The sequence below is a fragment of the Mesoplodon densirostris genome, chromosome 1 (assembly GCF_025265405.1).
Source record: "Mesoplodon densirostris isolate mMesDen1 chromosome 1, mMesDen1 primary haplotype, whole genome shotgun sequence".
NCBI lineage: Eukaryota > Metazoa > Chordata > Mammalia > Artiodactyla > Ziphiidae > Mesoplodon > Mesoplodon densirostris.
The window spans coordinates 35876943-35902981 of NC_082661.1; the positions used below are offsets into that span (position 1 = coordinate 35876943).

Here is a 26039-nt window from a genome sequence, read left to right on the forward strand (position 1 = left end):
TATTTTTTGTGAAAAATAGTATGTTATACAGAATAGGTTTATTGTGTTAAAAAAAAGCCATATAGACATCTTAGTATCTATGTAGAAAAACGTCTGTAAAGGAAGATATACATCAAACTAATTCTAAGAATTAGGATGTGGAAGGGAGAAAACTTGCACTTTAAATTTTGATATGCATGTTTATCAATTGAAGTTTTTATAACAGGTACATAATATTTAGGAAATTAAGATAACAGAAAAGTTTTGCTCTATAGGAAACAAAAAAACCCTTGGAAGAATATATTCCAAACTGTTGTCATTTCTGGGGGCTAGGGAGTAGGTTGACTTTTATTTGCTATGTTACATATATCTGTAATGTTAACTTTTTTTTTTTTTTTTTTTTTTTTTTTTTTTTTTTTTTTTGCTGTACGCGGGCCTCTCACTGCTGTGGCCTCTCCCGTTGCGGAGCACAGGCTCCGGACACACAGGCTCCGCAGCCATGGCTCGCGGGCCCAGCCGCTCCGCGGCATGTGGGATCTTCCGGGATCGGGGCACGAACCCGTGTCCCCTGCATCGGCAGGCGGACTCTCAACCACTGCGCCACCAGGGAAGCCCGTAATGTTAACATTTTTACAAAAGGAATGTATTAATTTTATAGGGTGAAAACCACAATAAATGTACATTTTACAAATGGTATTTTGCCTTGGTAAGGAGACAAGAAATCCATAGCATCTCGTCTTGAGAATCTTTTTTTTTTTTTTTAACATCTTTATTGGAGTATAATTGCTTTACAATGGTGTGTTAGTTTCTGCTTTATAACAAAGTGAATCAGCTATACATATACATACATCCTCATATCTCCTCCCTCTTGCATCTCCCTCCCACTCTCCCTATCCCACCCCTCTAGGTGGTCACAAAGCACTGAGCTGATCTCCCTGTGCTATGCAGCTGCTTCCCACTAGCTATCTATTTTACATTTGGTAGTGCATATAAGTCCATGCCACTCTCTCACTTCGTCCCAGTTTACCCTTCCCCCTCCCCATGTCCTCTGTCTTGAGAATCTTAATTGCATTTTTCCCTGTAACACAATTCCTTATTCCCAGTATTAGTGTTATTTAAAAGGTGATATTCCATTTGCTAAAAACCACCCTACAGTTGAGATGAACTGTTCTGGGTTGTGGGGACTGGCTTCTTCTTCATTGGGAATCTTTCACTGGGACCTGGACTTCAAAACACAACAATCAAAACAAAAGGAAACAAAATCCCCTAAGGCTGAAATATGGTTTTTCCCAGTTTATACATAATTAGTGGTACCCAAGGAATGCTCAGAAAAATATAGTTATCAATCCCAAAGGCTTCTGTGAGTTAGTTTTTAAAAAGATGATGGAAATATCAAAAACGGATAGACACTAGTTACATGTGGGAAATGGGATTGAGGATATGCTTTGTTGACCTAAAACAAATAGACTGCAGGTTATTTCTCCAGCAAAAATGGGTTTATTCAAGATCAAGACAGAATTGTATTTCGGGGTCTGCAACCAAGGTGAGCCAAGTGCAAGTCCCCTCACAGCAAGAGAAAGAGAAACTTTTATAGAGGAGAAAGGAAGTCCAGAAGGCTATAGTAAAGAAAGAGTGACTGGCTTTTCATTGGCTGAGTTGTTACCAGGAAACAAGAGGAGTCTTTCTTCTTCCTGTTGGGCTCTGCTGTCATCCAGATCATGAGAGCTCACCCTTCTGGTCTCCCAACTCTATTTTATTTGAGGTTTCTGTTTATTATTATTATTATTATTATTATTTACATATTCTATATCAATTGAAGTTTTTACAACAAGCACATGATATTTAGGAAATTAGGAAGGAAACGGGGCGAGGCAGACTTTAACTTCTTATTTTGTACTTTTATGTTTGACTCTTTATAAATTATAGCATACAATACTGTTATAATAATTTATTTTTATCAAAGAGAGATGATAGATTTATATTGTGAATGTGGTGTTTTTTGAATGTGTAGTATTTGGGGGATTTTCTTAGACCATTTCTAAACTGACAACATGAAGTGTTTTCTGATAAAAACTACATGGAGGGCTTCCCTGGTGGCACAGTAGTTGAGAGTCCACCTGCCGATGCAGGGGACACGGGTTCGTGCCCCGGTCTGGGAAGATCCCACATGCTGTGGAGTGGCTGGGCCCGTGAGCCATGGCCGCTGAGCCTGCGCGTCCCGGAGCCTGTGCTCCGCAACGGGAGAGGCCACAACAGTGAGAGGCCCGCGTACCGCCAAAAAAAAAAAAAAAAAAAAAAACCTACATGGAACTTGGACTTCCTTGTTGGTGCAGTGGTTAAGAGTCCGCCTGCCAAGGCAGGGGACAGGGGTTTGAGCCCTGGCCCAGGAAGATCCCACAGGCCACGGAGCAACTAAGCCCATGCGCCACAACTACTGAGCCTGTGCTCTAGAGCCTGAGAGCCACAACTACTGAAGCCCGCGTGCCTAGAGCCTGTGCTTCACAAGAGAAGCCACTGCAGTGAGAAGCCCGCACACCACAACGAAGAGTAGCCCCCGCCCGCTGCAACTAGAGAAAGCCCGCTCGCAGCAATGAAGACCCAACGCAGCCAAAAATAAACAAACAAATAAATTTATTTAAAAAAAACTACATGGAACTTGGCAATTTCTACAATCCTTCACATTTTTAAGACAATGATTAATTTCTATAGGAAGTGTCAGATTTGTCAATATCCAAAGACAGCCAAACACTGGCAGAGAGAGTAAGATACAAAATAATTTCCTCCTGGTACCTCTATGTTCAGAACTTAGGAAATCTACACTAGTGCCTGGTAAACATGGCGTGTTAAAGAGTACATTCTCTAAAAGACACTTTTGGCAGAATTGTAACCACATAAAGGACAGGGTAAGCACTTCTAGCTGGAGCCTCAGGAATAGTCAATTCTTTGAGAGCAGGGCCCCCTGTATTGATCTGTGTAGCCCCAGTCCCCAAGCATGGAGTCTGGCCGGGAGCTTGTCCTTAGCAAAGGATAAAGGGTAAATGGGCACCATGTACGAAATCTACTCACAGTGCAGACTCACAGACAGACTTGAGTTATAATCTTGATGCCACCATTTAGCAGTCTGTTGGCCTTGGCTGAGTTACTTCACCTCACTCAGCCCCCATTTCCTCACCTGTAAAATGGGCATAATCATAATTATACTTAGTTCTCAGGACTTTGTAAAGATTTAATGATGTACTGTGAGTAAATTGCTTAGAGAAGTGCCTTGCACATGGTAAGCAATCAACAAATGATAGCTTAAAAATTATTTTTCTTCTTTAGAGTTCCAGTTGTTTGTTTGTTTTGTGGTAAGCGGTCCTCTCACTGTTGTGGCCTCTCCCGTTGCGGAGCACAGGCTCCAGATGCGCAGGATCAGCGGCCATGGCTCACGGGCCCAGCAGCTCCGCGGCATGTGGGATCTTCCTGGACCGGGCACGAACCTGTTCCCCTGCATTGGCAGGCGGACTCTCAACCACTGTGCCACCAGGGAAACCCTAGAGTTCCAGTTTTAAGGATGAGAATAGAAGACCCGTTTAGCCTCTCCAACTCTTGGAAATCACTCCAGAATCAAACCAAACCAACGAGGAACAAAATCACAAACTGTATCTTTGATGAAATTGTAAATCCCAACTACTGCTGTCAAAAAGCAGATAATGGAGTGGGAACTGTAGCCGAGTAAAGGTAAATATACAAGCACCTAAAGAAGGGGAAACTAATGAGAGAGACTAGGAATCATAACACCTCAGAAGGCAGGGGTGAAAGCAGGAGGTTAGTTTGAGTTTTTTCAAAGCTCCAGCAATTGAGCAAGTCTACCTCCTTCACTCCCACAGGATACCAGAGGTGTATTCTTTGGAGAAATTGAACCTGAGAAGTTCAGAACTTAAGAACAGTAAGCAGGGAACTCCCTGGCAGTCCAGTGGTTAGGATTCAGCACTCTCACTGCCGAGGGCCCGGGTTCAATTCCTGGTCAGGGAACTAAGATCCCACAAGCTTCGCAGTGTGGTCCCCGCATAAAAAAGAAGAGTAAGCACATGGAGAGCAGCAAGTGGGGTTAATAGTAGTTGAGGGCTAGACTGAAAATGAGAGGAATAAAGGACAGACTGCTGTCATTGGTCAGGGAGAGCCCTAATCCCCCTACCTGTTCTCAAGAACACCTGTAGCTTGGTTTATTCACCCCTGACAGCAGATGGGAGGGCTGTTTGGGGAAAACAATGAGTGGCTTGAAAACACTGAGTGGAATATTAGATTGGATTATTTGTCCCAATTCTTTTTTTAAGTTTTTTTTTTTTTGATGTGGACCATTTTTTTAAAAAAGTCTTTATTGAATGTGTTACAATATTGCTTCTGTTTTTATGTTTTGGCTTTTTGGCCACAAGGCATGTGGGATCTTAGCTCCCCAACCAGGGATTGAACCCACACCCCCTGCATTAGAAGGCAAAGTCTTAACCTCTGGACCATCAAGGAAGTCCCTGTCCCAATTCTTAACTCCCTAACTTTATTACACTGAATAAAGTTCAGTGTAATAAAGTTCACATCCTCATTCTTGCTGGGCCTCATAGTAAGTAGGATATAGTGCCACATCCCTTGACTTTGGCTTTGGCCATGTGAATTGCTTGGCCCCATTAGCAGACGTGAAATGAACAGAGACTTGAAATAAGCTTGCATGGTTGGGTTGCTGTCTTGCTCTCCTGCTTTTCACCATGAGAACAATATTCCATGGGTAGACACTGGTATAGGAGGATAAGAGACATGTGGAGCAGACTTGAACCCAACTTGAGGCTTGGGTCCAAGCCCAACAGAGCCAACCTGAAGAGGGGAGAAGGAAGAAATAAATGCTTGTGCTGTATGCCATTGAAATTTTGTGGTGGTTTGTAACGGAAAGGAGCTAATATAGAGGCTGACTTACGGAGGTCTTCCCCAAAAGAAAAGTTGGCTCTCTACTTTTTCACTACACAGTGAAGGGCACCAATTGACAGGCATTTTGCATCCCTACAGAGCTTCCAGTCAGCTGTTTAGTGCATTACTTTTATTTTATTTTTAAAAAACATTTATTTATTTATTTGGCTGTGCTGGATCTTCAGTCACGGCACACAAGATCTTTTGTTGCAGCATGTGGGATCTTAGTTGCAGCATGTGGGATCTAGTTCCCTGACCAGGGATCGAACCCAGGCCCCCTGCATTGGGAGTGCAGAGTCTTAGCCACTGGACCACCAGGGAAGTCCCTAGTGTATTACTTTTAAATATGAAAGGATAACCAAGGATCACCAGGCTCTCAAGGAAAAGAGTTCAGAGGAAACAGGCAATGCAGAGAGTAGAACAAAACATTTTTAAAAAACTAATAATAATCTGAGGAGATAAGAGAAGATATTACATCCACAAGCCCAAGGTCAAGGACAGGGTGCTATTGCTATATGGAAAAATAAAAGATGGAAAATTCAGAGAATAATTAAGAGCTCTTAGAAATTCAAAATAGGATAGTCAAAATGAAAATTGCAACAGAAGGGCTGGAAGTTAAAGTCAAGTAACTTGAAAAACAGTTGGATCATCAAAGGGAGAACATAAGAACATAAGAAAATAAGACTTTTTTTGAGCTCTAGAGAGTAGTTTGGTGAAAAGCTTTGAAAAAGAAATATAATCATCATCAATACCTCAGAAAAAGAGGGATGTCGAACTGGTTAAAATTTTGCAGAAAGTTTATGGTTTTAGTTAATTACTGTAAGAAGGAAAGGACCATTAACTGACATATAATTACACTGGTGTGAACCAACAAAATTAGGACAAGCAGCTGTTAGTGAAGAACAGGGCACAGCAAAGCCTTCAAAGCCTCTTAGAAATCTGTGTCAAATAGGTAAATTATGTTATGTTGGTGGCTGTATGAACTAGAAGAGCTTTCTTATAAAAGTAGACCTCAAGCTCCACGAGGGCAGGACTCACGTCTTGTCTCATTCATATGTATAGCAATAGATTTCTTTCTATATATACATGAGGAAATAGGTTATGATTTGAATTATCACTATTCTAATAACTAAAAATTGGGGTTGCTTGATTATTCAGCCAAAGCCATCAAACCCTTGCCAGTTACTAACCCTCTTTGGTAGCAGCCTGAGGGCTGAGGTAGCACACTGGTTGTAACCTTAACAACCTTTGTTAAGAATTACATCATGGTAATGAGATACTATTACTATATACCCACCAGTATGGCTAAAATTAAAAAGACTGTTGATAGATGTCGGAATAGGGTTGTGTCTTGGGAGGGATGTATTAACTGGGAAGAGGGCATTTTCTAGGGAGATGGAAATAAATATTCTATATGGTGTAGATTGTTGTCACACAGGGGTATACAGTTGACCCTTGAACAACATGGGTTTGAACTGTGTGGGTCCACTTATATGTGGATTTTTTTTCAATAAAAATATGTACGTGTATAAAGATCCATTGAGTTGTTACTTTTAAAAATTGTTTATTTTACTGTATAAAATTAAAACAATAAAAAAAGACCTCACATTTAAAATCATTGAAATGTGGGAGACATCACAGTCTTGGAGAATGAGCAAATAGAATAGGCAGAGAAAGGAGAGGGGAGCATTTAGGGCACTTAACCTCCATGTTCTCATCTGCTAAATGGGTATAATAAAGAGTGTAGCTAAATAGAAAACAAGTACATCAGGAATTGGCTCATAGGAGAATTATCTAAATAAAAACCAGTTGAAATTGTCCCTCTTCTGCTCTGAAGACTCAAACACTTGCTCTCCTCTGTCCTTGAAGACCAACTAACTGAAAAGCTTTCACAAGGAGGCAGATCCTAGAATGCCCATTTATTAAGTTATGGTGAGAATTATAGTTCTCATATGGACATATTAGCATACTTGTGGCCTCATAATCAGCACATTCTTGCCTAGTGATTAAGCTGCAGGGAAAGACAAAGAGACCATTTTACTAATTCACCCTGGGTACCATCAAGGCCAGGATGGAACACAAAAGATTCAGGCAGCATCTTCTTTAGGTTGGTATCTGTGAGCCTCTTGAGAGCTGTCTGGTGGACACAGCATCAGAGCAAGAAAAGCTGGATAGCTTCAAAGTGTATTGGCTTCAGGGGGAGGGATCTTCATGCCTCCTTCACCACAGGGATGCCCTTAACAACTGAGCCAGAAATACTTGAATTCTACCCCCTAAGATGTCTCACACCAGTAACTAATGGTTGTCACTCCGTGTCTGTTATTTATTGCTGTGTAACAAACCACTTCATTTAATTTTGTTGGCAATTGTGTGTGTCAGGAATTCAGGAAGGGTTTAGCCAAGTAACTTGTATTTGATCCACATGGCATTAGCTGGCGCAGGATGGGACTGGAGGATTCATTTCCAAGATGGCTCCATCACTCACATGTCTCCCTCACCCCCCCTCTCTCCGTGTAGCATCTCACCCTCCGTGCACCAGTCTGCACATGGCTTGGGATAATTTGAGATGATATACACATGTGTGTGTGTGTGTGTGTATAAAGATGTTGAATAGGAAATGTTCATCGGGAATTCACGGGTGTAATTTGGGCTGGCGATATAAATCTGGGAATTATTATCATATTATAGAAGGTAGATCTGATGGATGGTCAGAAGTCTGGATGAGTTCACTTAGGTAGTGTAAATGAGAAAAGTCTAGGGACTGAGCCCTGGGGCTCTTCAACACTTAGACGTTGGAGAGGTAAATCAGATTTAATGAAGGAGACTGGAAATGATCAGCCAGTGAGGTAGGAAGAGAATCGGGAGGGTGGTACTCCAAAAGCCAAATGAAACTGTTTTAAGAATGAAGCTATGACTTTGTCAAATACTTTATATAAGTTAAATGAGGTGACCATTAGATTGGATTGACCATTGGATTTAGCAATATGGTAACTGATGACCTTGTTTAGAGTAGTTTTGGTGAAGTGTGGGATGTAGGGGGTAAAGGCATGATTGGAGTAGGTTTAAAAGAGAAAGGGCCCAAATGTCTATCAGTGGATGAATGGATAAACCAAATGTGGTTTTATCCAAACAATGGATTACTATTCAGCCGTAAAAAGGAGTGAAGTACTGAAACATTCTACAACATGGATGAACCATGAAAACATGCTAAGTGACAGAAACCAGACACAAATGGCCACATAATATATGATCCCATTTAAAGGAAATGTCCAGAATAGGCAAATCTGGACAGGAAGTAAATTAGGGGTTTCCAGGGCCTGGGCGAGGGGGACTTTGAGACTGACTGCTGATTGGTATATGGTTTCTTTTGCGGGGAATAGAAATGTTCTGGAACTAGATAGGGGTAATGGTTACACAACTCTGAAAATACTATACTATTTAGTATACTATTCTATACTTCAGTATAAATCACTGATTGTACACTTTTTTTTGGCTGTGTTGGTCTTCATTGTTGCACACGGGCTTTCTGTAGTTGTGGAGAGTGGGAACTCTCTGTTGCAGTGCACGGGCTTCTTATTGCGGTGGCTTCTCATGTTGCAGAGCACAGGCACTAGGTGCGCGGGCTTCAGTAGTTTTGGCACACGGGCTTAGTTGCTCCGAGGCATGTGGGATCTTCCTGGACCAGGGCTTGAACCCATGTCCCCTGCATTGGCAGCTGGATTCTTAACCACTGCACCACCAGGGAAGTCCCTTGATTTTTTAAAACAATATTCGTTAGAAATATTTTCATATCATTATGTAAACAGCTCTTTCATTGTTGTTTTTTAGAACCCTATAGTATTCATTATGGACATACCATTATTTAACCAATTCCCTACTGACAGACATTTAGGTTGATTCAAATTTCTTGTTATTACATATATTGCTGCAAGGAATATATAGTGCAAATATATTTTGCAAATATATTTTAAGAAAAATTCCTAGAATTCGAACTGCTGAGTCAATGGGTACATGCATTTGTAATTTATAAAGATACTAATTGCCCTCTATACCAGTTTACACCCCAAACCATAATATAAAAAAATGGCCCATTTATCATCCTGGATGATATGGTATTTAATCACTTATGGCCCTTTTGTGAATCAAGTACATCAGAATTAAATGACTATGCCAAACACTTTCTAAGTTATTAACTGAAAAGAGGTCAAGATTATATTTCCTTGTGGGGTGGGTGGAGTGGGGGGGTCAGAGATCGACTAGGAAAGGCCACAAAGAAGGGCATTACTTACCTGTGCCAAATTATTGTCTCTCAGCTCTAAATTCACTCTTCCTTGCCCAACTTTGTGATATGGAACTGGATTCTGTAAACCGTTTTCCTTTGGAACAACAGAGGGCACTGGAATGACACTGCAAGGCAAAAATGTATCAAGATTTATACTTAAAGATTGTGCACTTTAATTAATTTGGCTGTGCCAGGTCTTAGTTATAGCACAAGGGATCTTCGTTGCCTCATGCAAGATCTTCCTGGTGGCATGTGGGATCTTTTTTTAGATGTGGCACGCGGGATCTAGTTCCCTGACCAGGGACTGAACCTGGACCCCCTGCATTGGGAGCATGGAGTCTTAACCACTAGACCACCAGGGAAGTCCCAATCGTGCACTTTACGTGTCTTATTTTTGGTGTACAATTATCTGAATTGGTAAATACACTGATACATAAGAATAAATACGTTGTTCGATGTGAATTATTAAAAGGTCATGAACATATTACCTCTCAGTTCCTGTTACAGATTGTTTCTTGCTAATTTTTAAACTAGAGACAGTCTGTATTTAAGGAGGGCACATCTTCTAAGATTTCCAAGTATTCAGCAGCAGCCCATGAATGCTGTTAATTTGTGGAGAAGAGTAGTAAACAAAAGTAAAACAAAACCCCCACACCCTTGTGGATCTTACGTTCTTCGGTGGGTAATATCATAATAAAACTAAGTAAGATCTGTTGTGTACTTTGAAGACTCTCAACATCTCAAAGCAGGTTTATTTCTCATCTACCAAAGGATTTATTAGCACAGTGCTTGGCTCATACAGGTGCTCAACAAACATCTGGCAAAGTAGGATACATTGTTGGCCTACAGTAACCTTGGCAGGCTGTTAGCAGTAAGATAAATCCACATGGGCTTGACCAGAACAGCCGAGCCTCTGTTACTTGTCCATCTTCTACACTGAGCTGCAAACCCTTCTTCTCTTCCCTTTGCTCAGCATCTTTGTTCCAGGAAGGCAATTAAACATTTCATCACTATACCCATTAGAGGGTGTGTGGGTGGCAGGTAGTAGAGAAGCAGCAAACTTGAGATCCCAGGGGACCAAAGAAAAGTTATGGGCAAACAAACCTCCAAGTTGGCACAGATATATTTAGTTTCTCTGTATATCAAAGTGTCCCAGCATGTTACCTCACTTAATCCTCACAATAACCCAGGAGATTGGTTTTATAATCTTCATCTTATCGATAAGGAAGTTGAGGGTCTATCTGAAAGGTAAAGTAACTTGCCCTACAACCATTAAACATCAGCTAGAATATGCATCCAGGACTGACTCTATGGCTGTTTCTCTGCTAGTCTGTCTCTCAGACGGTGACAGTGAAATGATTTAGACACAATACTATCCCTATGGATGGAAAGGCCTTTATTTGATGTACTCATTCTGGAAGATTCTAATCTGCTTCAGAAACTAAAGTTCTTAGTATCTTGGAGGAAGCAACTTTTTCTGTGTTCCCAACCCACCTGAGTATACTTTGATACCTGTGGCATGAGACCACCCACAGATCTCGTCTAATCATAGTCCAAGTGGCTCTGAGGGTAGGTGAGGGGGGATTCATTTTAGAAATTAGAACATACTTGGAATTTAGGTTCGCCTGCTTATGAAATTAAGACAAATTTCTTTACAGTTCTTAAAAAATTCAGATTACTTGTACTAAGAGAAAATCTCACTAGTATCTCGATTACTATGATTTAAAAAGAATTAAGTAGGTACAGAATAAACAAATTATTTTTTGGAAGTTGTTCAACAGACAAAGTACACCTAGAGAACATAAAAATTCTTTATTTAACCTAATCCAGCCAGTGTTGAGATAGTCTGCTATGTTAAAAACAAGACATTTAAAAAAATTACAGCACAGTTAGCAAGGCAGTGACTAATTAAGTCACTCAGTTTAATTTTATATTCTTCACAGTCATTTGATAATCATGTAATGATGAACAATATTTTCTGCCACTTTGGAGATAAGTTAAATTCTGCAAAGAAGAGAATTCTACTAGTCGTCATTGAATTTTATAAAAGAGGTTTAAAACATTAAAGTTTATAGAAATAACACAGTAAAGAAACGTGAAAATAAACTGGAAAACACAAATATACCTGCCCATCCCCAAAGTCTAGAGCATCCCTTTAATCTGTCCCCTCATGTTTCTCGTTTACTGCCTCGTTCCCTTTTCCTAGTGTTCAGCAATTAAGACCCTACTGCTCTGTAGAGGCTATTTTGAGCTTAGCTAAAGTGCCTCTCTCTGTTTCTTTAATCTCTCAGTTAATCCTAGAAACAGTCTTCAAAGTATTACTTGTATTTCAGAGATGAAGAAAACTGTAGCTGAGAGCAAGTTGTCACTTGATGAAAGTCATACATACAGTTATTAAAAGCAGAATTAGGATCTGAACCTAGGTCCACCGAACTTTAGTCAGCCCATGCTTTTGTTGATTCAGGGTGGTGCAGGACACTTTCTGAAGAGGCTGGTACCTGGTACTTCTTGAGCTAAGGCTCTTTAGATTTAAATGTGTTCAGTTCCAGGGCTGAGGCTACTCTGGTCCCCAGGCACTTGCAGTTCCCTCCCCACAGCCCTCAAAACTCCTTCTCCCTGCCCCTAAAGGATTAGAGTTGTTTCTCTGGCCCTCACAAGCCCTGATGCCAAACAAATCCAAGCAGTTATTCCCCCATTTTGGGCATAAAGTAATAAATGGGGAACTGTGTGCTTGTGTAACTTTAGTAAAGGCTGCTAAAAGCTGTTCTATATAACAAAATTATGCAGGAAATATCCAGTATGTCTTTTCATATTGAAAATTTAAGAAAGCCAATATATTTTATAAGCACAGCTATATAATCTGTTATTTTTATATATAATCTTAGTTTTATATTTCCCCTTCAGAACTGTAGCAGTGATCTTAATATAAGGCTCACTGTCAGTCAAATATTCCCTTCCTCCCCAAGTAATTACAACTTTGAATGTTCAATAGCCATTCACATAAATTTCATGTTATAACTCAAAATTAAGACATTCATACTATAGAAAGGTACCAGTCTTAAATTACTGAAGTTAACATATACTACTGTAATCTAACATAGCTCAATCTATACTTGCTACAATCCTAAAGAGAAGTGGCCACTTATCAGTAAGGGGGAACATTCATATTGCCATGCATTAGATGCTGTGAACAAGAAAATAAATAGGGTTTTTGGAACTATCTTTAAAAACCTTAATACTAATTGATGAAAATAACTCCAAGACCAGATCGCTGAACATTAAAAGGGTCACTACTGAACAGCTTAAAATAAATAATTGCTTTTGAAAAATGAATATAAAACTAGTTAAACAGTGACTATTAAGGTGCTAGCCTCCTCAGTATGACAAGCAATTTAAATTTAAAAATGTTAGTATTGTTTTTTTTCTTATAATAATTTGACAAAAACAATGACCTTAATATTTACTCAAGACTTGTTTTCATAATTATTTCCTCACTGACTGGTATAAAAACAAAGAGCTCAAGGCCTCACCTTGGTTTACTCACTGCTGGTTTTCTACCTGTTGAAACTAGACTGTATAAACTACATAAAAGCAGGAACCAAGTCTGTCTTGTTCACCACTGTATCCCCACAGCACTTTGCATAGTGACTGGGGAAGTAGGAGGTGATCAACAAACACCTGAATAACTGAATCGATGAGAAAGGAGAGGAAAATAACTTTACTGATTTTTTGCAAATCGTTCTCTGTGCTCAAACTACTATAAACTGGCAGTTCTAATTTCTAGGAACACGAATTTAAAAACCTTACTCCGGTGATGGAAGGACCTGATGTCGCTGTCTCTGCCTCTCTGTCTCTCTCTCTCTCTCTCCTCTCTCTCTTCTCTCTTCTCTTCTCTTCTCTTCTCTTCTCTCTCTCTCTCTCTCACACACACACCACACACACACACACACACACAGTAATTAAGACTGCATGAGTCAAAATTACAATATGAACTATGAGATGTCAACATTATATAAATAAAATTTAATAGTGAAAAAGTGATCTGGAAGCCCTGTGAATTTTTACCCTACACATTTTGGATATCACATGGGTTAAGAAAAACACAGCAAAATTGCATTTGTTCAGATAATCATTTGAATGTTTACATACATTTTTGGTTTGTTAATTATGTATAACTAATTTACATTTCCTCATATTAACATATACTCCTGTTTAGCTTGTAATCAAATTATGCCAGTGAGAAAAATCCTCATAGTACCTTCACTGAGTTGATTCTAAGAAAACACTGAACACAAACATGTACAAAAGAGGACTTTGAATAAAACAGCATGTGCATTTTAAAATATTTGCACAGTTTGATCTTTACATTTCTGTCTGAAGAAAATATGAACAAAACTCAGGTTCACCATGCTAAGATGATGGTTCAGATGACTGCCATAAAAGAAGTACATACAAAACAATGAAAACAAATCACATCCTTAGGTTCCGTGATTACTGAGAGGGTTTCCCCTTCCCTAAGTGCTTTATTTTACTTCTTAAAAATATGAGAGCAGCAGCTTATCGCAAGTCTCCACTACTGTGCATTAATGATGGAATCAAAACAACACAACAGACTCATAAGAATGAGAGGACTGCAGAACAACGAGAAGTCACAGTTTTATGCTTCTTCTTGCTCTGGATAATTTAGAATTTTGCGGTGTGCCTGACGTAAATATTGCTGCTGTTTGAAGTAAACCTTGAATGCTCCTTTAATGGCAACAAAAGCAATTCCACCCTAAAAAAAAGAGAAAAATTAGCTTTTTATAATGCAGATTTGGAGGAACATAATAAAAATCATTTTACTTAAATCACAAAAGACACAGGCATTGTTGCTAATTCATATGACTGCAAATGAAATAGTTCTCTTTTTTTTTTTACTAGGGGGTAAGATAGGAATAGACATGAGAGGTCAGAAAGCCTCTATCCTCTCTGAGTAATCTTCCTTCCACTTAGCTCTAAATCCATTCTCATATAGTAGAGAGAATACCCAGGCATTATATGCAGGCTGCTACCAGAGGGGAGAAGTGGGAACAATAATAATGACATCAAACAACATAAGGGCTTACTATGTGCTAGCACTTCAAATGAGTGATCTGATTTAACCCTCACAATAATCCTGAGGTAGCTACCATTACTATCTCCATTCTACAAGCATAGCGAAATCAAGAAATTTTATTTAGGTTTCTCAGCAAGGCAATGTCTGTGATAGGATTTGACCTGGGCGGTCTGACCCTAGAGCAGAAACTTTTCAACACTATCTTTTGGGGGTAATGATTCACGCATATCCCAGGAGAGAACTCCCACAGCATAGTTCCAGAAGCCCAGAACTACTGCAGTGGATCCTCCTCTTTTTATTGCTATTGGATAACAGTGGGGATCAAATAGAGACTTAAGGCACAGGAGCCATAGTATAAATATTTATATAGTCCCATTCTTTTTTTATTTTTTAAACAAATATACAGTTCTTTCTCTTTTGCATAGTCACTTGAAAAAAGTAATATTAAAGCCACCTTACCAAGATTGTCCTTTGTAAATTAGAGTTAACACTACTGAACATTAGTTTACCAACTATTGTCGCAATAGTAGGAAAAACAAGGGCTCCACACAAAATTCGGGTCGCAGAGACATGATCTGCCAAAGGATTAGCCTCGGCTGGTATTCGAGGAACAGGACAACCAATCCCTAGAGAAAAAAATGTAGGGTATTAGTGCTAATAAATCAGAATATCTAGAATATCTTCACATGCTAGGATTCGTCCACAAGATTAATTTGGTATGTTCATTACCACCACAATTCAGGGCCTTACCTGGAAATATACTGTTCAAAATTTGTAGTTTATTTGAGTATTTGCGCCATAGTCTAAGCACATAGTCCTCCCAGCGAATCATCTTGCCTAATATCAGCATGACAGGAATAGTAGGAAGTCCAATTAAAAGGAATAAAGGATCAGCTCTCTCCATAACATCCAGACCTTCTTTATGGCCTACAACCTGTGAAACAGATAGCATTTGCTCCAATCATTTCCTTATCTAATGAAGGGTTGCATGCTTGAGTGCAAGTCATTTTAGAGGAAATGCTAAATTTCAAAAGAATACAGAAATAAAGTTTTAAAAATAAGCTGGAAAGCTATCAATCCTGATTTATTTATAAGAAATGTCTCTCATTCAAGGGGAAAAAGAAAAGCTCCCAAGCTGTTTCATATTACATTGGAATAAAAGCTTTAATTGATTACACATTGATTACATTTCAATAGAGGGGAGAGGACTTCTGGTTCTTGCTTCCATTCCTCTATTTAATTTGGTTAGACTGCGCTATAATTTTAGGTCTCATGTGTCTTCCAGAAGAGCAACTGTTTTCCTGCTCTTCCTACTAGGAGGTAAGCACAGCCAGCCAAGGGGCAGGACCGGCCTTCAGGAGATGGTCTGAAATCTCATTTCTCTTTGGCTTTCTCCCTGCTCAGTGGTGTCTGGGATTGAGTGTGATTTCTCTGGCTGGCTAAATGCCTGCTCTACAGACCTAACTCTCCTAAAATGCAATTCCAAGGTCTAGATTTGAGGGAATGCAATAGGAGGTCCAGTTCTGGTTACAGGTTCCAGGCACTTTTTCTAATCCAGGAACCCAAGGGTGCCTATCTATGGGGTAATAAAGCTAAAACAATCTTCCCCTCTCATCTGGGTCTTCGGGTTATTTCTCAATTGGTTTAGATCTGAGAGGGCAAGAAGAACATGATTAATTCACATTTGTGAATCTCCATACTTCCCCTCCTGGCAAAATTCTTTTCACTTGCTGATCAATCTTGGTCTTACATGTCTCTCAATATGGCCACTTTTTTTGGTAAGCTTCTTACTTTTAACTAGAAAATTTCCCTAAAAATTCTTTCACAAGTCTCAAATGACCTCCCTTTAGCCAAAAGTCTCAAATGCTGGCAAATTAAATATATTCCTCTGAGGGATTATTCTTGGCAGCTATGACAGGGGAGACTATTTCAGAATCTTGGGGTTTTAGCCCATCCAGGAATCACAGCTTGATATGAGGAGACTACTATAAAGGTTTCTATATAGTTTTTCTGTACACACTTGAGGATTAAACTATGAAGAAAGGATTGTTGATATAGACAGTTTATATCTTTGTCTTTGTCTATATCTCTGAGAGGGACGAGGGAAAAGAAAGGAAGGAAAGGCAAGGAGGGAAGGGAGAAAAGAAGGTAGGGAAGACTAAAAGCTCCAGGGACAATATCTACTTAGGAAAGCAAACTCATGAAAAAGTAAATGGGATTTTTTTTCAAAAATGAGATGCCCTTTATGTCAGCTATTATAGCAGATTTTTTTAGGTGGACTTCAAGGAGATGTGAAATAAGGAAGCTGACAATGGTCACGGCAAATTCAAATTCTAGACAACAGACTTGATCCAGGTAGAAATAGTTTATAAAATTATGTGGAGGGACTTCCCTGGCAGTCCAGTGGTTAAACTCTGCACTTCCAATGCAGGGGGCACGGGTTCAATCCCTGGTCGGGGAACTAAGAGCCCACATGCCATGCTGTGTGGCGTGGCCAACCAGGAAAAAAAAAAAAAAAAAAAAAAAAGATAAAGCATGTGGAGAGGACCAAAATGGGTGCTTTTAAAATTTCAGCTAAGGATATAGCCCAGACTTCTGTGCATGATTAATTTATCTAACCAAGATGTAACATTAAAGAACAGAGGACTAGCCTCTTCCAAATGGTCAAAACCCATGGTATCAGTATCTGATATTCTTCTGTGTTTCCAGGTAGAAATTAACAACCTCATATCTTGCATGTGAAGAAGGGTGGTTGTTTTGAGCTGCCCTAAAGTGAAATAGTTTGGTACACCATATTTCATAAACACATATCCCACATTGGTGGCAAAAGTGGATTAGTCCAGAAACTGTCTTTACCTATAATGCTTGTCACATGACACTCTATTTTTTTTTTTTTTTTTTGCGGTACGCGGGCCTCTCACTGTTGTGGCCTCTCCCACTGCGGAGCACAGGCTCCGGACGCGCAGGCTCAGCGGCCCAGCCGCTCTGCTGCATGTGGGATCCTCCCGGACCAGGGCACGAACCCGTGTCCCCTGCATCGGCAGGCAGACTCTCAACCACTGCGCCACTAGGGAAGCCCGACACTCTATTTTTTATATCATTTTATTATTTTCAATATTATGATCACTTTAAAGTTATAACTAAATGTGATTTAAATACTCCCAAAGTGTTAACAAATAAATTCAGAAATTTGAAAAATTCCTTTGTTGGGTTATGTTTTCTTTTTAGAATTTAGGGTTTAAAAATATAAAGCAAAGTGAATATTCAGGTATGGACTATAGTAAGGGAAAATTTATCCCTCATGGGTAGCAGTAAAAACTTTCCAACCAGGTGTCTAAGAATGAGGAAATAAAAAAGAAAATAGGGCAAAACAGTGAGCAAAAGCCCATTTTCCCCACCTGTGATTAAGAGTCATGTTTTGTGCTTAAGCTGAGGCTGACCATTACATGCACACCTGCATGCATTCATTCAACTGAATACTGATTATGTGCCAGACACAGGCCTAGGTGCTGGGAATTAAAAGGTGAGCTAAATAGACGTCTTTTTTTTTTTTTTTTGCGGTACGCGGGCCTCTCACTGTCGTGGCCTCTCCTGTTGCGGAGCACAGGCTCCGGACGTGCAGGCTCAGCGGCCATGGCTCACGGGCCCAGCCGCTCCGCGGCATGTGGGATCTTCCCGGACCGGGGCACGAACCCGTGTCCCCTGCATCGGCAGGCGGACTCTCAACCACTGCGCCACCAGGGAAGCCCAATAGACGTCTTTTGGAGGTAAGAGGCAATCAAATCAAACAAGTGTGCAAATATAACGTTAAGGAACTAGGACAGTGTAACACCTGTAGTGTCATACTATGTGCTGCTACAGTCAGACTCAAGGGTAATACATGAAAGCTGAATTAATCAATGGGGCTGATTTAACTTTGGTCAATATAAAACCAGCAAACCTTGTGTAAGATCATGTACATTCTGATGTTATGCCCTAAGACTGAAAAAGAGATAATTTTCAAGACTTAAATTTTGAGGTTAGATTCAGGAACTATAGAATGTGTTCTCTAAGTATTTTTTATCCATGTATAAAACCAAGGCCTATGGAATTGCAGGTTTAGAGAAAGGTTTGTTTGTTTTTCTGCTTAAGAGCTAAAAGCGAAATCTCCATAGTCAGCTAGGCCTGTGGTTCATCAATGCTAAAATGCTAAGAGTTAGTTTTAATTAAGGCTTGATCTTTTAAAGCACTGCCTGTAGAACCCTACTTTTAAACGGGAGGATGGAATAGCGATGAACTAAAAGGTTTCCTTAGAATTCAGGGTAATTAAATGCAACACAATTAAGAAGGGACAATGCGTGTGGGGGCTGCTGTACGGCAGAGGCAGAAGCAGAGCTGGGCCGGGGGTTAGTGTTCCACTTTTCCCGGATACAATGCTCCAGCTGCCTCTGGGACCAGCTATCATTTCAGGAGCCCTAGATTAGGGACAGGAGTCCTAATGCTTCTTCCTTGCTGGAAGGTGGAACTGGTACTGGACATGTAAGCTCTCTGAACCTGTAAACTAGGAATAATTGATAGTATCTATGTCACAAGATTGTTGCAAGAATTATACGCATCAGTGCTTGAAAGGTGTTCTGCCAGGTGCTAGGGGAAGAAAAAGTTAACTATCACGTTGTCTTTTCAACAGAAATTTAAATCAAAGGGGCCATTCAAGTTCTTTACAACGAACAGGGATTGAACCTAAGACTGGTTCATGAAGAAATAAATGGGGAAAAAACAGTGATCTGATTCCTTAATCTGATTTACCTGAACTTTAGAGTAGTCAGAGAACAAAAGGAAAAAAACAGTTAAGTGTGAAAAAGAAAATCCTAAATTCTGCTGATGGAGTAGGGGGCACGACTGCTATCAAATATTCAGAAAGATAAAAGCCTTCTGAATACTCTTAAATCACACAACAGGAGCTATCTACTGTCACAGCTAATTGCTCCCATTTCTGGGCTAAAAAAAAAATCTTTTCAAGTGAGACAGTACATGCGAAGGTGATATCTAAGTGGTAACACAGAATACATATATGCATTATCATCGTTGTAGTTCTTTTCTGTCACCATTAACATGTTTATTTTTGTCTCCTTGCTCATATCATTGCCTCCTCTCTGCCAATCTAAATCATTCTCTTCAAGGGTCAGCTCAAGACTTATTTTTTTCATAACTTCAAATGATCTTTCACTTTTACTGAATTAAAATACTGTTAATGTAGTCTTTCCTTAATTGGTTCCTGTTGTTGAAGTGTCTCATTAATTACGAGAATTCTTTTAAGACTGTGCTAGCCTAAAATCTTTTCAAAAAGAGCCATCCCATTTCTTATGGTCAATTGGGTCTTAAAGAGAAGTCACTCAATCTCAGAGGGCCTTAGTTTCCTCATCTGCAAAAATATACTTTTGTATAATGTATTTGTACATTAAACAATGTATAATCTCTAAGTTTTCAGGTCTTTGTCAGTCCTAGTGAATGGTCCTGAACTTCTTTGATCTAATGATATACTAATACTCATTACTGGAGCTTAACAAATTATTATAGAACATATAATCAGTTAAACAAATCTGTTACTACCTGATAGAATTGGTCATATTAAAAAAATCATTATTTATGAAAGCCTTTTAAAGTTAACATCTGTGTATATGCTGTACAGGGAACACCTACGTATACGATAGTCTCTACTTTCTCAAGGAAATTACCTGCTAATAGGAAGAGTAAGGCCTGAATACAGCAAAAGTTAAATAACTTAGGTAATCAATATAAGAAATAGCACTTGGTCAACATAGGATTGGCTGCCATTTGAGGAATAAAAATGTCATGAATGCAGAGGAAGAAGAAATCACACTGGGCAGGAGTTGCCTGATAAGTTTCATGGAGGGAAAGTGGCTGAACTAAGCCTGGAAGGAGGGTTTAAATTCGGAGAGAAAGGACTGAAAGGACAGGTATTAGGCAGGGAGGGTGACATAAGCCAAAGGACAGAGGTAAAAAAACTAAACAACATAAGGATGGCTTGGAGGAGATAGCCCCATAGGCCTTAAAGTAGAATGAAGTTAAGATTGTGGAGAACACTGCACAACAAACCAGGTTAAGGAAATGGAATTTTTTCAAGTCAGTGATTCTCAATCTTTATCCACTATCCTATGACAAATGATTTGTGATTCATTCCAGTGACTACATCCAGATTTCTGGGGTGTCATCAACATTTTATAAAGAAGCATTGCAATATTCTGTCTCACCATGATTGTTAAGATAGGTTATGTGCAACTTCTAGAATATTACATATAATCCCTTCGATCCCTTTTTCTTTCATGTACTCTTTAATTTATATTAAAGAAAAGCAAGTTATATCATCTACAAACCGAAGTGTGTTAACTATTACTGAGTTAGTTATGAAACATTTAACTGGGCTTCCCTGGTGGCGCAGTGGTTAAGAATCCGCCTGCCAACGCAGGAGACACGGGTTCGAGCCCTGGCCTGGGAGGATCCCACATGCCGCGGAGCAACTAAGCCTGTGCGCCATAACTACCGAGCCTGCTCTCTAGAGCCCGCGAGCCACAACTACAGAGCCTGTGAGCCACAACTGCTGAGCCCACGTGCCACAACTGCTGAAGCCCGTGAGCCTAGAGCCCGTGCTCAGCAACAAGAGAAGCTACTGCTATGAGAAGCCCACGCACCACAACAAAGAGTAGCCCCTGGTCAGCGCAACTAGAGAAAGCCTGTGTGCAGCAACAAAGACCCAATGCAGCCAAAAATAAAAATAAATAAATTTATTAAAAAAAAAAAAGAAACATTTAACCAATCTAGGTGCTGCTTTTGAAAATGATCACTTAAGTTAGAGGAGACGTTAAGCTTTGAAGTAAAACGCTGAAAGGTATTATTTCAGGAAGATTCATTTGGAAGGATGGATTGACATAAAAGAATGAAGTTAAAGAAAACAATCAGGAGGCTCCTTTAGCCATCCAGGTATGATGGGAGAAAGACAGTAAGTCAGGTATTAAAGATTGTGGAAAGGAAGCCACAGATGTTAAGACATATCTAGATGGAAATTGCTTGGACTTAGTGGACTGGATATAGCGCTATGAAATAGAAAGAGTTAAAGGTAATCGTAAGAATGTAGGCTATATATCGAGTAGATGGGAAAATAATTGTAGGAATCAAAGATATAGAGAAATGATAACAGAGAATAAATTTAGGTTTCAAACTGAGGAAAAGACAAGTTCGATTTCAATAATATTGAGTGTGAAGTCATAAGAGGTCATTTAAGGAGAAGGGCCATGCTGTTTTTATAGGACTGATTTTGGGAAAAGATTAGGGTGGAAGACATAGATCTGAACACAAAACGCACAGTTAAGATGGCTGGAAATCTTCAAAGAAGAGGTATACAGAGAGAAGAGTCAAGGGCCTGGGACTAAATCTTGAAATTTAAGTCATTCTAATTTTCATCCACAGTTACTAACTGTAGCATTGTTTCATAATAGCAAAAAACTAGAAGTAACTAACTGTCTAATCAATAAGAGACTGGTTAGTAAACTGCTGAAATTCTATACAAAGAATGCTATGCAGATTTCTCCATACTTTGTGAAAAGATCTCTAAAATTCATTGTTTTTGGAAAAAGGGGCGTTCAGCTCTAATACGTTTCCTTTTGGGGGGAAAACTATAACGTGTGTGGGAGAACATATTTATTTTATCTTGCATATGCACAAAGCAAGTCTGGAAGAATATAACTGGCTACCTGAGGAGAGGGGAACCTGGGCAAATGAAGGACAGGAGTAAGAAGACTTACCCCTAGAGAGCTTTTATATATTTTCTTTTTTTCTTTTTTTTTTTTTTTGGCGGTACGCGGGCCTCTCACTGTTGTGGCCGCTCCCGTTGCGGAGCACAGGCTCCGGACGCGCAGGCTCAGCAGCCATGGCTCACGGGCCCAGCTGCTCCGCAGCATGTGGGATCTTCCCAAACCGGGGCACGAGCCTGCGTCCCCTGCATCGGCAGGCGTACTCTCAACCACTGAGCCACCAGGGAAGCCCTATTTTCTTATTTTTAAGCCATGAGAATGTTATCACTTGTTCAAATAATAATTTTAAAAACTCCAACAAAAATCTATTTAATCTGTTTGATCTTCATATCAAAAGTAACATCATCAAATAGAATAAAATAGTGAACCTGCATCACTGTCACTGCTCCATAAGTCACAGCTGTCCAATAGATAGAGCCAACCATTATTCCTGCTGCAGCAAATGGACAGGCTTTTGAGATCAGTCTATCTGCAAGATCCAAGACGTAAACAACTGGACCTATAATATAAAGAAAACAGAGTTTTAACACAAGACAGATTAAAAACAAACAAACAAAAAACCTACCAGATCTAAAATATTTTTATGAAGTTGGATGCCCTGATGCTTTAGAAATAACTTATAAATGTAATGGGAACCTAGATTTGAACAGATTTAGAATTTCTCAGTCATTTGCATGAATAGCTGAGTTTTACTTTCTAAATCCTAGGAAATAGCCCCTTCAAATTTTTATCTTTATCAGTAAACCTAAGAGTAAAGCCTTAAACACAGCTGCTTCTTATAAAGGAAAATAGTTCTCTTACTTCTCTTAATGACACTGGCTACTGCAGAATGACATGGCCATTTCAACTTGCTCTTCACAAACAGTTCCTGGCCACAATTAGATTCTATAGTATTTGGTAAGACTATCACTTCTTTGACTTCACTTATTACTTCCTTGATAGTGTGTGAAGGTAACCTAGCCTATTTTTTTTGTAGTTACACAAAGTCAACCTATCTTACTTTGATATCCAATATACTATATTTAGTTGAGTACTGTTCTCTAACAAACTACTTTTAATGATCATGCCAGTTTTTATGGCATTCCAACAGCTGTATATGCCAATTATGCTTCTATTATTATGTGCTTATAAAGTGAAATTTGGTTATTATCTCCTCTGGTAGTTATTTGGAATAACTATACAGGAAGAATTATAATAATTGCAATTAAGCCCGATATAATTTAGCTCCAGCATTTTCAAGAATAGTGGAAAAGTCTTAGACCTGAATTAGAGCAAGGCCTAAAGAACTGAATATCTAAGTTGAACTAAAGGAACATGCAACCTTGACTTGGTTAGTAATCATCATATTTGTTGAATGCTCTCTATGTACAAACTATTACTTAGGACATTTTCTTAGAAATGTATAAGAGGTATTACCTACCTCTGGGGGCTTACAATCTATAGGAGGAGTCTGTATACAAAACCAACTTATTTTCATTGTACAAAGAAATTCAAATAGCAATATGATGATAAAATCATTAAAAGAACAAGCATCCATCTATGGAGCCCTGATCAATAGTTCCCCCTGACTGCTGGAGCCAGTAATATTACTAGTCACTGTATAAAGACAGACCATACTGTGAAGAAGGAAGAACATTTGGAGAGATGTCAAAGGGACCTACCTATGACTTAAATTTAGCATATAAACTTATTATTGTCAAAATCTAACTTACATAACATTTAAAACTATGACAAGGTATCTTTTGGGACCAAGGAGAAAAAGTAAGCCTAGTTCAATGTATACTGACTCTACATTCTACATGATAGCAGGCGCTGTGCCACACATTACATGTATCATTATTTAATCTCATAATGTAGGGTTTAATCCTTAAAATACACAAATTTGCAGGTTTAAGTTTATAACCCTCTCAGAAGGCACAATAAAAAGCATTTTAGGGCCTCCCTGGTGGCGCAGTGGTTGAGAGTCCGCCTGCCGATGCAGGGGATACGGGTTCGTGCCCCGGTCTGGGAGGATCCCATATGCCGCGGAGCGGCTGGGCCCGTGAGCCATGGCCGCTGAGCCTGCGCATCCGGAGCCTGTGCTCCGCAACGGGAGAGGCCACAGCAGTGAGAGGCCCGCGTAACGCAAAAAAAAAAAAAAAAAAAAAAAAAAAGCATTTTAGTAAGTCACCAAAGATCCCTGAAATGCTGGTACTAAAAGTTACAGCCAATAGGTATATATAAAACCTAAAAACTTCAGTTTTCATATTCTCTATTGATAGTTCTTTCGTCAGAAAATTGAAGCCACAAAACAACAACTACAGACTCTTTACAGCATGTTTCCACCTACCAACATCACACCTATCTGAGGTCAATCTCCACTTATACACCAGATCCCATCCCCTCACTAACTCAAAGACACAGCTCTAGCAATTCATTTCTACCCTCCTACATCATTTCCCCCTACCCTTTATTGGATTATTTTCATCAAACATGTCATTATTTATTCTATCTTAAAAAAAAAAAAGAAGGGGTTTCCCTGGTGGCGCAGTGGTTGAGAGTCTGCCTGCCGATGCAGGGGACACGGGTTTGTGCCCCGGTCCGGGAAGATCCCACATGCCGCGCCATGGCTGCTGAGCCTGTGCGTCTGGAGCCTGTGCTCCGCAACGGGAGAGGCCACAACAGTGAGAGGCCCTCGTACGGCACACACACAAAAAAACAAACAAACAAAAAGAACCTTCTCTTGATCCTTCTTTTCCCACTGCTCTATTTCTTTGCTCCCTTTACAACAAAATCACTCAGAAGACTTTTCTGTTTTCACTCTCTCTCTACAAGTCTCTCTTGAATCCACTCCACCAAAAGTGCTCATCAAGGTCACTAACAACTCACACATAGCTAAATCCAATGGTCTAATCGCAGCCTTCCTCTTATTTGGCCTACCACCAACATCTGATAGATGTTCCCTTCTTCTTCCCAATAATCACTGCATCTCCAGGACATCACCATCTCTTGGTTTTCTTTCCATCTCACCAGTCACTAACTTTTCAGTCTCCTTTGCTGGTTCCTCCTCTTTTTCTTGACCTCAGTGAGGCCCACCCTGTCAACTTCTACTTCATCATACTGCCTATTTGATTACTCTGCTCTATTTTTTTTTTTCCTAAAGCACTTACCACCTAACATACTCTAATTTACTTATTGTTTCCACCTACTAGAATAAGGGTTGAAAAACTATGGCCCATGGGCCGAATCCACCTCACTGTTGTTGTAAATAAAGTTTTCGAGAAACATGGCCACATGCAAAGTTAGCTGACCCTTGGACAACATGGGTTTGAACTACATGGATCCACTTACACTAGGATTTTTTTCAGTAGTAAATACTACAGTTCTACACAATCCTCTGTTGGTTGAATCCATGGATATGGAGGGATACAGAGGAGCTGTGGATATGGAGGGCCGACTATAAGTTGTATGTGGGTTTTTGACTGCACAGAGGGTTGGCACCCCTTCCCCCCTCCAAGCCTGCACTGTTCAAGGGTCAACTGTATTTACTATATATATATATATATTTTTTTTTTTTTCCAGAAAAAGTTTGTTGGCTCCTGAACTAGAATATAAGCTCCAAAGCGAAAGTAACCTTTTTATTTTGCTTACTGACGAATCCCAATTCCTTTGATTCTCAAAAATTTGCTTAATTCTCTACTGAGGTACTTATGAAAAACTATGATATGAAAATCTCTAGGTCTTCCTTTTTCATTATTCTGTATGAAGCCCAAGTTATAAGACTATTTTCTACCCACTCAGAATCAGAATGTATTAGGAGAGAAGGTATTTTACCTGCTTCCAGCTGACCTTCTCCCCCCATCCCCCACCTTTTCAAAAGCGTGCTTGGAAAGATCTACTGATGGAGCAAAGCAATATCATTCCTAAAAAAAAGTAACAGATCATTTAGATGAAAACATAG

The 26039-nt window shown here is 39.6% G+C and overlaps 1 protein-coding gene across 1 annotated transcript in view; it reads right to left on the reverse strand.

Moving 5' to 3' along the window:
- Positions 1 to 10990: 10990 nt before the first annotated feature.
- The window catches only part of MARCHF5 (membrane associated ring-CH-type finger 5), a 59737-nt gene continuing 44688 nt past the window's right edge, over positions 10991 to 26039 (reverse strand). Inside the window, exons 3-6 of the mRNA XM_060102009.1 lie at positions 22468 to 22598; positions 15042 to 15225; positions 14751 to 14917; positions 10991 to 13970 (exon numbers count right to left, since the gene is read on the reverse strand). Of these exons, the coding sequence (XP_059957992.1) occupies positions 13854 to 13970; positions 14751 to 14917; positions 15042 to 15225; positions 22468 to 22598 (599 nt within the window). The 3' untranslated portion in view covers positions 10991 to 13853. The remainder of the gene's footprint in view (positions 13971 to 14750; positions 14918 to 15041; positions 15226 to 22467; positions 22599 to 26039) is intronic.